This window comes from Chanodichthys erythropterus, chromosome 12 (genome assembly GCF_024489055.1).
Source record: "Chanodichthys erythropterus isolate Z2021 chromosome 12, ASM2448905v1, whole genome shotgun sequence".
Taxonomy (NCBI): domain Eukaryota; kingdom Metazoa; phylum Chordata; class Actinopteri; order Cypriniformes; family Xenocyprididae; genus Chanodichthys; species Chanodichthys erythropterus.
The window spans coordinates 54242791-54255606 of NC_090232.1; the positions used below are offsets into that span (position 1 = coordinate 54242791).

The following is a 12816-nucleotide window of genomic DNA, read 5'->3' on the forward strand; positions in this document are numbered from 1 at the left end:
GATATAACAGCGTAATAAGTTGACAAATTTGTCCTTTTCACACATGACCTATAAATCTTTACCAATAATATAATATAATATAATATAATATAATATAATATAATATAATATAATATAATATAATATAATAATACTTTCACTCAGGTTAACTGTTGATCATTGCAGTATTTACATTCCCGTGTAGTGGAGGCAGATAAAAAGATAAGATAAAAACAGACTAGAAAAAAAAAATGGAGCACTAAAAATCAGAACTACTGTTTATCAGCAAAGATGTTTATAGTTTGATCATCATCATAATAACAGGACAAAAGGATTTTAACAAAATACATTTTAATACATTTTAAAATAAACTCAGGAAATTTTAGTACACAGAAATCACAATTATTTTTAAAATCATGCATTATAACTGATAAGACCATTTATGTATGGTAAAACCATCATAAATTAACAATTTTTTTCAGACTTCTGAGGCATTATTGTAATACTTTTAAACTGTTTTTATGACATAATCATATCAAGATCACCCTCCATGCTATAAAACATTTAATATTTTAAAAAAAGCTCCCTTTGCAAGGTATAAAATGTAAAACCCTCCACCTGCACAACAAACAACAATTGTAACCTGAAGACAGAAGCAACCTAAATACTTTATCCGTTTAATGGAGTGATCCGTTTTAGCTGTTCCCATGACAGACCTATAACTCCATCTCCAGTAACAGATACATCTGCAATCTTGTGTTCATCCATCAGGACTTTACATCTGGGACTCTGCTGTGCTGCCGTCACTCCGCAGCGGTTTCTATCAAAGTCAAAGGAAAAATGAAGCTGAAGCCACAAAAGCTGCTTTAAAACACCCCCAAAAATGCACTCACGTACCCGAGTGCTGTTGGACTGGCTGGTACTGTATTCTCCTTTCTTCTTTTGTGGGCACATTTGGCCAAACAGGTTGTAATACTCCGTCCTGACCTGAAGGGGGCGACACAACAGCCAAAATAAATGATAAAAATTATATGACTAAACAAAAATTTACTGCTTGTTTCTGGTCCAACCCTACCGGATCCACTCAGAATATAGATTTTTTTGATTACTGATGCTGAAACGGATATCTTATGGAGTAGGATTGCCGATATAAATCTGTTATATATGAGAAGTGATTAGTCACCCAGTTTTATGTGTCTGTCATTGCGATTGTTATTTGATGCTATAGCAAATAATAATTTGTTTACTATTTATTTTATATTTGTATTCTCATTTATATATTGATTGTATTTATTTGTAATTAGAATATGAAAAGCGCTCTGTTATTCGTACAGCTGTTCACATCAGTTGTGCTTAAGTGGCAAGCTGTCCCGCAGTAGTTTCGATTTGAGTCATTTGCATGCTATAGGCTTTTGGTTTGCTAAATAGAAAAGTGTGTGCAGCTGTATTCACTCAAGCTGTGTACTTTACTAGAATCGTGCACTGGTGCCAGGGGTGTAAATTTCATCTAAATGTTGGGGTAGACAATAAACAAAAAATTTCTCAAGAGCAATTTTTGAAGGGGTCACAAATAATACAGCTAAAATTTATGTCTGTTTTCCTTTGTCATTTTATCTGGACAACAACACAAAGTGATAGTTGTTTAAATACATGTTTGGTTCATAGGTTCACCACGCAGTCATAATTATTAAATTACTTTAGGTTTTGTCTGGGACAGAGATGGTCTCTTGCTGCACCTATCAGGCATAACATCATGAGCACTGACAGGTGAAGTGAATAACACTGATGATCTCCTCATCACGGCACTTGTTAGCGGGTGGGATATATTAGGCAGCAAGTGAACATTTTGTCCTCAAAGTTGATGTGTTAGAAGCAGGAAAAATGGGCAAGTGTAAGGATTTGAGCGGGTTTGACAAGGATTGTGATGGCTAGATGACTGGGTCAGAGCATCTCCAAAACTGCAGCTCTTGTGGGGTGTTCCCGGTCTGCAGTGGTCAGTATCTATCAAAAGTGCTCCAAGGAAGGAACGGTGGTGAACCGGCGACAGGGTCATGGGCGGCTGAGGCTCAGTGAAGGCTGGCCTGTGTGGTCCGATCCAACAGCTCCAATTGCTCCAGAAGTTAATGCTGGTTCTGATAGAAAGGCTTCAGAATACACAGTGCATCAGTTTGTTGTGTATGGAGCTGCATAGCTGCAGACCAGTCAGGGTGCCCATGCTGACCCCTGTCCACCGCCGAAAGAGCCAACAGTGACACGTGAGCATCAGAACTGGACCACGGAGCAATGGAAGAAGGTGGCCTGGTCTGATGAATCACTTTTTCTTTTACATCACGTGGATGGCCGGGTGCGTCGCTTACCTGGGGAACACATGGCACCGGGTTTGTCGTGTTTTTCCAAATGAAATGGTGAAGAAAGCTCAGAAGTGACTGAAGTTCATGTAACACAGTAAGTGTCATGTGTGTTTGAATTTGTGTAGTAGACAAAACAACCCCATTCGTTCACACAGAGACACGTTGAACATGCAGACTTATAAGTGACATGCTTTGGGCTGCATCTACTATGTGAAAGTGAACCTGACAGCACCGTTTCTCTCCCACTAGACTTGTGTGTGTAGGTGAGGTAAAAGAATAATACAGTGTGGTTTTTAATGATAGTTCAGATGGCGGGGGTGCTGGTTTGAGTGCTGGTTCGGAGCCAGAGCCTAGTTTTAAATGAGTTCTTTGTCTTTCGACACACAAAGCACCAGCTCCGAACCAGGAAATGTGGTTCGTAAGTAGCACCAAAACGTTGCTGGGCTAGAAGTAAGAACCTCTTGCGTCAGGGGCTGGGGGCAGGGTTACTGTGACCAACAAGACACCCGTGACCGCCCTTTTTGAAATAGCAGCTAATCGAGCTAATCGCAGCTCGATCGTAATCTCCCTCTATATACAAATTACGGCGAGCCGTGTTTTAAAACCGGTTCTTAGAAGGTTCATCAGTTGAACCAACTCCGAACTGGCACTAGCACTAGCTCTGAACTAGCACCTGGTTCGTGCTGGTGGAAAGGGGGTAAGAGAGAATCATCACTATCAGCATCATTGGATTTGCGACGAGACACCAAACCCGGTTGATTTAAATAGTCATCAAGTTCTTAAGTTTTCTCATTCAAACACACCCTGTTGTGAGTACTGGAGATCCCGCAAAGGAAGACGAGGCCTGCGATGAAGAGGCACACACTCAGGTGAAGATGAATGGTATTTCGGGTTCCTTGAATTGAGCGGCAGAACCGGAACGTCAGGATACAGAGAAATAAACAGACCAGAGACAGAACTAAACCCACACGTGTGATCAACACCAACTCAAACGTGTCCTGGAGGAAAGGAAGAGGAAAAACAGACAGAGACTGGTGGGTTAATATCATCATAATTTAGTCTAAAACCTGAAATATGTCACAGATGTACCTGGACAGGGTAGAGGGCCATAAGCAGAGCGAAACTACTCAGGTGAGAGTAGGAACAGCCTGTATGAGTGTCATTAGACCACGCCTTCTCACAGCCCCGCCCAGACCACGCCCCCTCAGTCTCATTCCAGAACACACAGGAGTAAACCATGCTCCAGGACTCCACCCTCTCCTGAAGAAGTGAAAAGAAGACATGAACACCTGCCTGAAAAGTTCTATAAAAGGTTGGATGCAGCACAAAATGCCAATTAAATAGTATAATACCTGGAGAACCAGCTAGAATCCAGCTTAAAAGAGATTTTAAACAGGGAATGTACATTTATGTGGTAGTTCCCTTTCAAAGTGGAACTTTGACACTGCGTCTTGGTGTTGACGCGTGGAGCGCCCGTGAGTATAAAAGGGAGCCCAAGTTACTCGTCAGCTTTTTTGTCTTTAGTAGCCGCTTGTTTGTGTGCATGGGTAAAATTAGAGTCTTTTGGAGTGCGTTTGACTCTTTAGAGGGAGCTGGATGCACTCATTTCACTTTTCAAGAAGCTGTTCTTGCTTGATTTTCTCCTGAGAAATAAGAATCTAGCATTTGCCCGTTCGGCTCTCGAGGTAGCTGAATGTATTCTTTGTGATGTGTTCACTGTGGGAAGCTTCATCCATGCTTGACTCTCTCTTGAGGAGTCCTGCAGTTTGGGTCCCATGGCCGCCAGGGCAGCAGGGCAGGATCGATCGCGGGGATTGTGGGCATAGCATAGAGAGGAGTCTGAAGGGAGTTTTTCCCTTTTGACCTTCTCCTGCTAGCGCTGTTGCTTTCATGTCGGTTCAGGAAGCCGCTTCTGACCTGACTGATCAATGTCACATGTCTAATTCTGAGGAATTAGATGCAGAGGGAGTTGAGGCAGGTGTTATTATTAATCCGCCTCCTCCACTGTCCCACATAAAAGTTTGTGAGCTTTTTATTCCTTCTAGATCTCCACATTGAGGTGTCAAAATAATGGAAGAATTTGTATTTGGCTTGTGTAGTCTCTCACATGCAGTCAAACTATTGGTGTGTGGAGAGGCTGTGTGAGCAGCGATATGTGAGGGTCCCCCAGTTGAAAAGCTTATGCGAGCTATCTCTCCCCTAGAACTGAATCCTCTTTGAAGGCTGCCACCTTGCCAATCGGGTGAGAATGTTCAGCTCTCAAGGAAGCTGAATGTGCTCACTGTGATGAACCGTGGTGAGGGATCTCCCCTCTCGCTTGACTTTATTCTTGTGGGATGAAAGTCGGCTTTTTACACCTTGAGGATCAGGCTAGGTGTCTGCTAAAGCAGTGCACCAGCTTTGATCTTGGGGGCGCAGGTTATCAAAAAAGTCCTCTGCTTACCACCTTACAGCTTATGGCAATGCATATACAGAGGCACGGCAGGTCTGGGGGCCCTGCACACCATGGAGGCATCGAGGCCTTGGGCTGAAGCCTGTCACGCAAGGGAGGGGGGAAATTTGCACTAGCCAGGACTTCCCTTGCTATGGAGCATAGAAGCTTGGGGGTTTTCCCCTAATGCCTGTGGATATTGGCTTAGGGACCACTATATAGCGTTTTGCAAGTCACATAAGATGTGCCCTTAGGGTTGACGCACTCTTGGCTCCGGCTGGGTTCTGTAGAGTTATTTATTGCTATGCCCATTATGTTTGTGCATATTCACAGCTTAGTGCAGCAGGCATTTCTTCAGCATGGCATAGTGGGTATTGGCTCCCCATAGCATTAACACCAAGACGCAGCGCCGAAGTTCCACTTTGAAAGGGAACATCTTAGGTTGCGAATACAACCAGATTCCCTGAGAAGGGGAACGAGATGCTGTGTCTTGTTACCATGCCTCAGGCTTGACCGCATGCCTCCTTGGAAGTCAGGTGTTTGCACCTTGAGGTTCAGTGTGGCAGCTTCGATCTTGGGGTCACAGGTTATCAAAAAAGTCCATCTCCTCTGCTTACCACCTTGCAGCTTATATCAAGGCATATGCAGAGGAATGACAGGCCTGTGGGGCCCTGCATACCATGTGGGGTCTGCCTTCAGGGTTGACGCACTCTTCACTCCAGCTAGGTTCTATAGAGTAATTTAGTGCTATGACTACTATGTTTGTTCATATTCACAGCTTAGTGAAGCAGGTATTCAGCATGGCATAGTGGGTTTTGGCTCCCCATAGCGTCAACACCAAGACGCAGCGCCAAAGTTCCACTTTGAAAGGGAACATCTCAGGTTACGAATACAACCAGATTCCCTGAGAAGGGGAACGAGATGCTGTGCCATTGCCATGCCTCGGAATTGACTGTGTGCCTCCTTCAGACAAAACATTGACGTACTCAGGCTACCTTTTATACTATCAGGCACTCTGCATTTGACGTCATGGATTGATGCCTGCCAATGATTACTGGTGTTTGTTTACATGTGCTTCAGACACTGATCACACTGATGGCATTTCCTATAGCATCAATAGCAAGAGTCAGCATCTCATTCCCCTTCTCAGGGAGCCTGGTTGTATACACATTTATTTGTAACTGTTGAACTGTTTAACATCTTCACCTCCGTGTGTGTAAAGATGAGTATCACTGGCTCAGAAAAATGTTTGGTTTCTGGATTACTGACAACGACTGTCACCACCTTTGAGTTGAGTTGATAAGTGATTTTTCTCTCTTTATCATCTGATCTCTCTCTGCTGATCTTGTGGAACTGATCGCTGGAAGAGTTCATATCTTTAAAACTGACCAGCGCCACAAACGCAAAACCTAAAGGAAAACAACATCTTGTCATGAATGTGTTGATGCTAATATATGTGCACGTGTGTTTGTACCTGGATATGATTCCCCAACAACTGTTTCCCAGCTGGTGTTGAAGAGGGCGGAGTCTGAGCTCAAAATGACATGCCCACTGGGTGGAGTCTGATTCCGTGTGACTGCAACCTCAGCAACTGTGATTCACATGATCATACAGAACAACACTTTCAGCACTTTCAGTACTCAGGATCTCTTTTATTCTATGCATATTTTAAACACATTGAGATTATGTTTTGTCTCACAGGTGTTGTGCATCTCCATCCTGGTCACAGGCTCTTTAAGTTGAGGTCCGATCAGATGCATGCTGTTCTCCACCGTGTCCAGAAACTTACTCAATGTCTCACCATCAGCGAAGTTTTTCAGCAGTTTATCAGTGGAATTGCAAAAGTTCTGTGGAATGAATCAGTGAAATTCATTCAGTCACTGTGAAAGTGCATGAACACTATCTACTATGTGAATATATTTTGTTGTGTGTGCTTAACCTCCAGTAACATCTCTCCAGTTAACTGTTCTCCTTGTGGATCATTCAGTGACTCACAGCTGTTCTTTATCAGTGACATCAAATGCTTCAACTAAAAGAAGACACACAGAAATCAGAGTTTATAGGCAACTTTACACAGCTGAATTAAGGCTGCTTTGTGCCTGCTCAAAATTCTGTGTAAAGACGCAATGCAGCATAAAAGCCACACTAAATTATTCCTGCCCTGACCAACATCAGCCCCTAGTATAACAGTTTGCAGTTAAAATTGTGTGTAAATGCATTTGTGTCACCTCTAAGCAGCATTAAACAGTCTGTGCAAAGTCACCTAATTGCCACTTCAGAAGCACTTCTATTGCAGTGTACATTTGGCATATGAGTCTGATCTGTCCACGCAGCTAACAAATTTATGTTCTATAGATTTGCAATGTCTCTAATATGTTAAAATGTCCAGTTTCTTGACATGATTAGAACATTATTTAAAGGTGCTCTAAGCGATCCTGGGCGGAGTAACTTCCTGTTGACGTTCGAAGTGTTGTCAAACAAAAGAGAGGCTAGCTAGACCCTCCCTCCTCCTCCTCCTCCCCCTCCCCTCCGTGCTTCCTGAAACAGTCATGAACGCGCATTCTTGTCGGTTATTGGCTGAAGCATGTTTATTATGTTTTGTGGTCCAGGTTGCACCAGTTTGTTTTTATTGCCGTTTTCGGAGCTTGTGGCGACTACAGAGACCGCGTTTTTTTACAGTGTGTTCAGGGGACAGGCAGCTAGCGGACAGTGAGGAGATGTTTGCTGTATGTGACAAAAAATGTTTTGGCCTAAAAACGCATGACATCACTTAGAGCACCTTTAAAATCCAATGATAATGTTAGTACAACATTTTCCTAACCTTATCTTTACTCACAATGTACATTCATTGAAAGTTTACTTTCGGCAAATATCAAAAATATTTTTTTTTCAAGAACATTTTATGAGAATATCATAAGGTACAAATAACATCATAATGATGTTCAGAGAATGTTGTTCTCAGAATGTTTTCTCACAACGTTATGAAAATGTTCATCAAATAAAAACAAGACGCTTCTAGAACATTGTTCTAAGAAGTGTTGTGAAAAATATCGATATTTCGATATGTATCAACACTGAAACATCCATAATGTGCTCATGTCATGTCGTAATTACCGTAATCTCAAGATGACAACACATGACATTCTATTCAGAGCTGTTTACATCCTTGGACTGGGAATTATGTGTTTCTAAGGCAACACTATCAACACTTAAATTAATCTGCAGCAGTCAGGTGGTACAAGTAGGAGCTCTCAGAAAATTCCTATCTTTCCAGCTGTAATTCCGTAAACGCTTTTTACAAGATGAAATCTCGTAATTATGGCAATAATGACATGGGGTGAACGAACCTCTACAGGGCAAGAATTTTGAAGCATGATGCAATCCATGTATGCGCATAATTTTACTCATTCCTATGTTTCACACTCACACCGAAAGCGCATGCACCACTGGACTATTTAAGTAGTGCAAACATAGCCGCCTCTGAAACAGCTTGTGAGTACCAAACTTTCCGTTCATTGCACTTAAACGGCCAAATACACACATAATTATGACAAAATACCCATGCTGGTGAGAATGTAAAGGACCGCTAATTTGCTAAAGAGAATTTGTAAAGTCTGTACTGACTTTTTTGTACTGAGCTGCCTTTAAGGACTTTTATGTTGAAATTGATTCAACGCACAAAATAGCCCTGTTTCCGCTATTTGTACATGCATCCGCTTTTGTGAAGGACGCAGCTTGCAATCTATAATAGTTTTCTCTCCCCATTGTATTTTTGTGCATCCCACATGAGGGTTATAAGGTAAATGAGTTTAATGTCTATCATTTTTGTATCATTATTGTGATGTTGGTTATTGTGTTGGAGTCATACAGTGTTTGTACAGTTGTGTCAGTAAACATACGTTTAAGGAGTATTTGACCATCATTCCAGTGGGGTAGTAGCAGAGTATCCAGGTGAATACAGTCAGTTTTGGAACGCAAATAGTTGTGAAAGAAAAGGCAGGATGTGTAACAGTATATTGGATCTGTGCATAAGCTCTTAAAGTGACAGCAGCCTAACAAACCTGCTGCTGTCTGTGTCATTGTTAATCAAAGAACAAAATACACAGAGAAAATCACTCTCTGCTCTTGACTGAATAACCTTTGTAACTTTAATCGTAAGCATTAATCTGTATTTAATTTTTACAATAAAGAATATCCAGTGCTATTTTACATTTGATTACTTTATTTAATTTCTGTAGTATTTCTTACCCATATACTGCTGTTAGACTCACCTGAAAAACTTAATAAAATGAGAACGTATATCACATAATAATAATAATAATAAAAGAACATTAAATGTCAATTTACTAACATTTTATCTAAACACATAATTTCTTTACAAAATGTAAAAAAAAAAAAAGGAAATGTGCCTTGTTAGCTGGCCATATAATAATAATCATAATAAGCAGAAGTTCACATTGTACCTTCTCCGGTTCTGCATCAGGCTCAGGTTTAAACTGATCACAGTCTATTTCTGTGCACAACAACCACAAAGATCTAAATAAATAAACAGACTATAGTGCACTGATTAACTTCTACAATATTCTCATTAGCTGCTGCATAATGAACAGAACAATCCCCACTGTTTAATACACTCACCGATGCATTTTGACTGGTTGTTGCCGTAGTTACTGTAACCCTGGTGACATTTGCAGTTGTAGCTGCCTGGATGATTGTAGCAGGTGCCGTTTGTGCTGCAAACATCTGGATCTTTACACTCATCGATGTCTGTGAGAGAGAGAAGATGGATGAGAGAAAATTCTCTGTTAATGTCATTTTAACACATAAATATACACAGCTCATTTGATGTGACAGTGGTGCTGGTAAATGTCAAATTAAATTGATAGGCCATAAAAATAAAAAGTAAAAATAAAAGGCACCTTCACATATGGCTTCAGGGCCAGGTGAGCTCTCAAATTCCGTATCACCAGAGCCAGAAAATGTATTGTCAAGACACTTGTTTATATCTGACAGGAGGGAAAGAGAGCAATTATTGTTTTAGAACATTAATATATAATTATAAATTAAGCTTATGGTGTACTACAAATATTGTTTCTTTTATGCTCACATGCTTTTACAATGTTTTGTAAGTCATTTTGGATTAAAGTTTCTGCTAAAAGAATAATTAAATGTACAAGGTGGACTCAGTCCTCTGTAATACCTTAACATAGTCCTGTTGGGAAGCTCTTTTGGAACCCTGGATCACAGGCACAGTAGTAACCTCCATGTGTATTAAAACACTCGGAGTGATCGCCACACACACTTGGTGAACTCGCACACTCATCCTCATCTGTAAAATAGACAGACAGTGGAATGAGGAAGGAGAACTTTCATTATAGCTACAGTTAAAAAGACTGGAAGTTACACAAATTCACTCTTTTGAGTGATGTAGACCATTATTAAAATCTTCATAAGTCAAACTGTTATATTTTTATTTATTTAATCAAACCACAAGGTCATAATTACCAACACATTTCATTTTAACAAGTTTAAATCCAATGAGACATCCACTACATGACGGCAGAAAGAGACCTGGGAAGAAAAAAATACAGCTTTAGTAAAACTTACAATAGCTTAGTGATATATATATATATATATATATACACACTGCCCTCCAAAAGTTTGGAAACGCCCTAGAAAAGTGGGGTTTTTGGACAATGTTGGCATGAATCCTTTTTAATTTGTGATAATTTTGCACTTATAAGGGACAACACAAACTATGAAAACATATTTTATTGAATAAACAGTTTTTACATAGAAAAAAACTTATATTTTCGATTCCTCAAAATTACAGTTGTTGAAGCTATTAAGGTGTGCTGACCCAAACATCTTTTACAAACCTGGGCCAAGTTTAATCCAGTAACCAGCATCACAGCTGGCAAAGGGGCATGTCTGACTTTGACATGTATACATTGCCATTATGATGTAATCAAAATGAAAATTATTATTGCTGGTCTTCAATGATAATGTGAAGTTACTGTAATGTATTTGCACCAAAAAAAAAATTATGATTTATGCTGATATCGTCCAAAATCACACTTTGCCTGGGCTGTTTCCAAACTTTTGGAGGGCAGAGTATATATTTTACAATAAATGTGTTTGCAATTTGCAGCCAATTCGCATTTGATGAGACAAACATTACAAATCCGAATAAGCATATTGTAAACAAACAAAAACATACAGAAATAGCCTACATCTGTGCTTAATTTGCTTCAGTGTCCCTGCGCGAGTGCAGCACGTTTGAGCCGTGCTCTACATTCCTCCACAGGAATTCGCGGCTTCTCAGAATTTAAAAGTTAATGGTCATATCTTTCAGTGATCCATATTCGTTTTGATTTCTTTAATGAGTGATTAATTTGTAGACGAGAAGTTAAATGTATTTTAAAGGTGCCGTAGAATGTTTTTTCACAAGATGTAATACAAGTGTCACAATGTGTCTGTGAAGTTTCAGCTCAAAATACCCCATAGATTTTTTTAATTAATTTTTTTAATTGCCTATTTTGGGGCATAATTATAAATGCGCTGATTCAGGCTGCGGCCCCTTTAAATCCTCGCGCTTCCTGCCCCTGAGCTCGCGACTACCTTAAACAGCATAAACAAAGTTCACACAGCTAATATAACCCTCAAAATGGATCTTTACAGAATGTTCGTCATGCATACTACATGCATACATCGGATCATGTGAGTATGGTATTTATTTGGATGTTTACATTTGATTCTGAATGAGTTTGAGGCTGTGCTCCGTGGCTAAAGCTAACATTACACACTGTTGGAGAGATTTATAAAGAATGAAGTTGTGTTTATGAATTATACAGACTGCAAGTGTTTAAAAATGAAAATAGCGACGGCTCTTGTCTCCGTGAATACAGTAAGAAATGATGGTAACTTTAACCACATTTAACAGTACATTAGCAACATGCTAACAAAACATTTAGAAAGACAATTTACAAATATCACTAAAAATATCATGTAATCATGGATCATGTCAGTTATTATTGCTCCATCTGCCATTTTTCACTATTGTTCTTGCTTGCTTACCTTGTCTGATGATTCAGCTGTGCACAGATCCAGACCTTAATACTGGCTGCCCTTGTGTAATGCCTTGAACATGGGCTGGCATATGCAAATATTGGGGGCGTACATATTAGTTTTTTACACATTAGTTTATATAAAAAAAAACATTTTTAATGTTTGTTAAATTTCGTTTTTCATCTACATTTAGTTCAGATATAGGTCTACTTTTAAAGGAAACACAAAACACTGATTTATTGTGCTTGTGAACTTAATTTTGAGTGCCACTATGAAGAAACTATATAGGCCTATTTTGTTTTCTATACGTGTATGAGGCGAAAATTGTTAAACCGCGAGCCTTATGACTGTAATCATAAAAGGTCATATTTGCTTCTAAATGGCTTATTCGGCACAATTACAGGTTAAATACATTAAAAGGAAAAATACAAGTCGAGCTCTGTCTACGGCCTCTGTGACTAATTGTTTTCTGAAAAAAATCAATATCATAAATGCTGCAGAGCTAACTTGTATAATATTCCCCAACAGACCAAGTAGGCTACTTTAAGTTGACTCTTTCTAATAGTCTACATATTTGCACCAGCTGGCCTCCGTCAACTAGATCCCGAGAGCAGGACTGAAGTTGGAAAGACACTGACATGAAGGGGGAAAAAAAGAGGAATTTAAATCAGTCAAAAAACATGCGTACTTGGACCTTCACAATTGCTAGCATGTGCTGGATTTGGGTGGTTAACATCGTACAAAAAGAAGTTATTTTGTATTTCATAAGAAAGAAAGAAATTGATTTCGATAACTGCGCTGTAAGTCTCTGGTTTCAAATTCCTAACAACAGAAATCGTGGATCTTAAAGAAGTCTTTGATTAACACAGACAAGCACAGCTCTGTTTTGATTGTCTCTGACACACATTCCCAGCAGTTGTCTGACTAGGCTACTATTCCAACTTCAGTGCGTCATAGTCTATATTTACTACTACACACGTGAACGGA

General features: G+C 39.8%; 1 protein-coding gene across 1 annotated transcript; it reads right to left on the reverse strand.

Moving 5' to 3' along the window:
* Nucleotides 1-356: 356 nt before the first annotated feature.
* Nucleotides 357-10719, reverse strand: LOC137032476 (adhesion G protein-coupled receptor E5-like). Its single transcript, XM_067404240.1, has 12 exons — nt 10641-10719; nt 9681-9767; nt 9400-9528; nt 9225-9274; nt 6701-6790; nt 6461-6608; nt 6236-6352; nt 5968-6170; nt 3420-3590; nt 3134-3328; nt 877-966; nt 357-799 (listed from the first exon to the last, which is right to left on the reverse strand). Exons 1-12 carry the CDS (start codon nt 10717-10719, stop codon nt 755-757), a joined length of 1404 nt encoding a protein of 467 aa, XP_067260341.1. The 3' UTR covers nt 357-754.
* Between the last annotated feature and the right edge of the window lie 2097 nt (nt 10720-12816).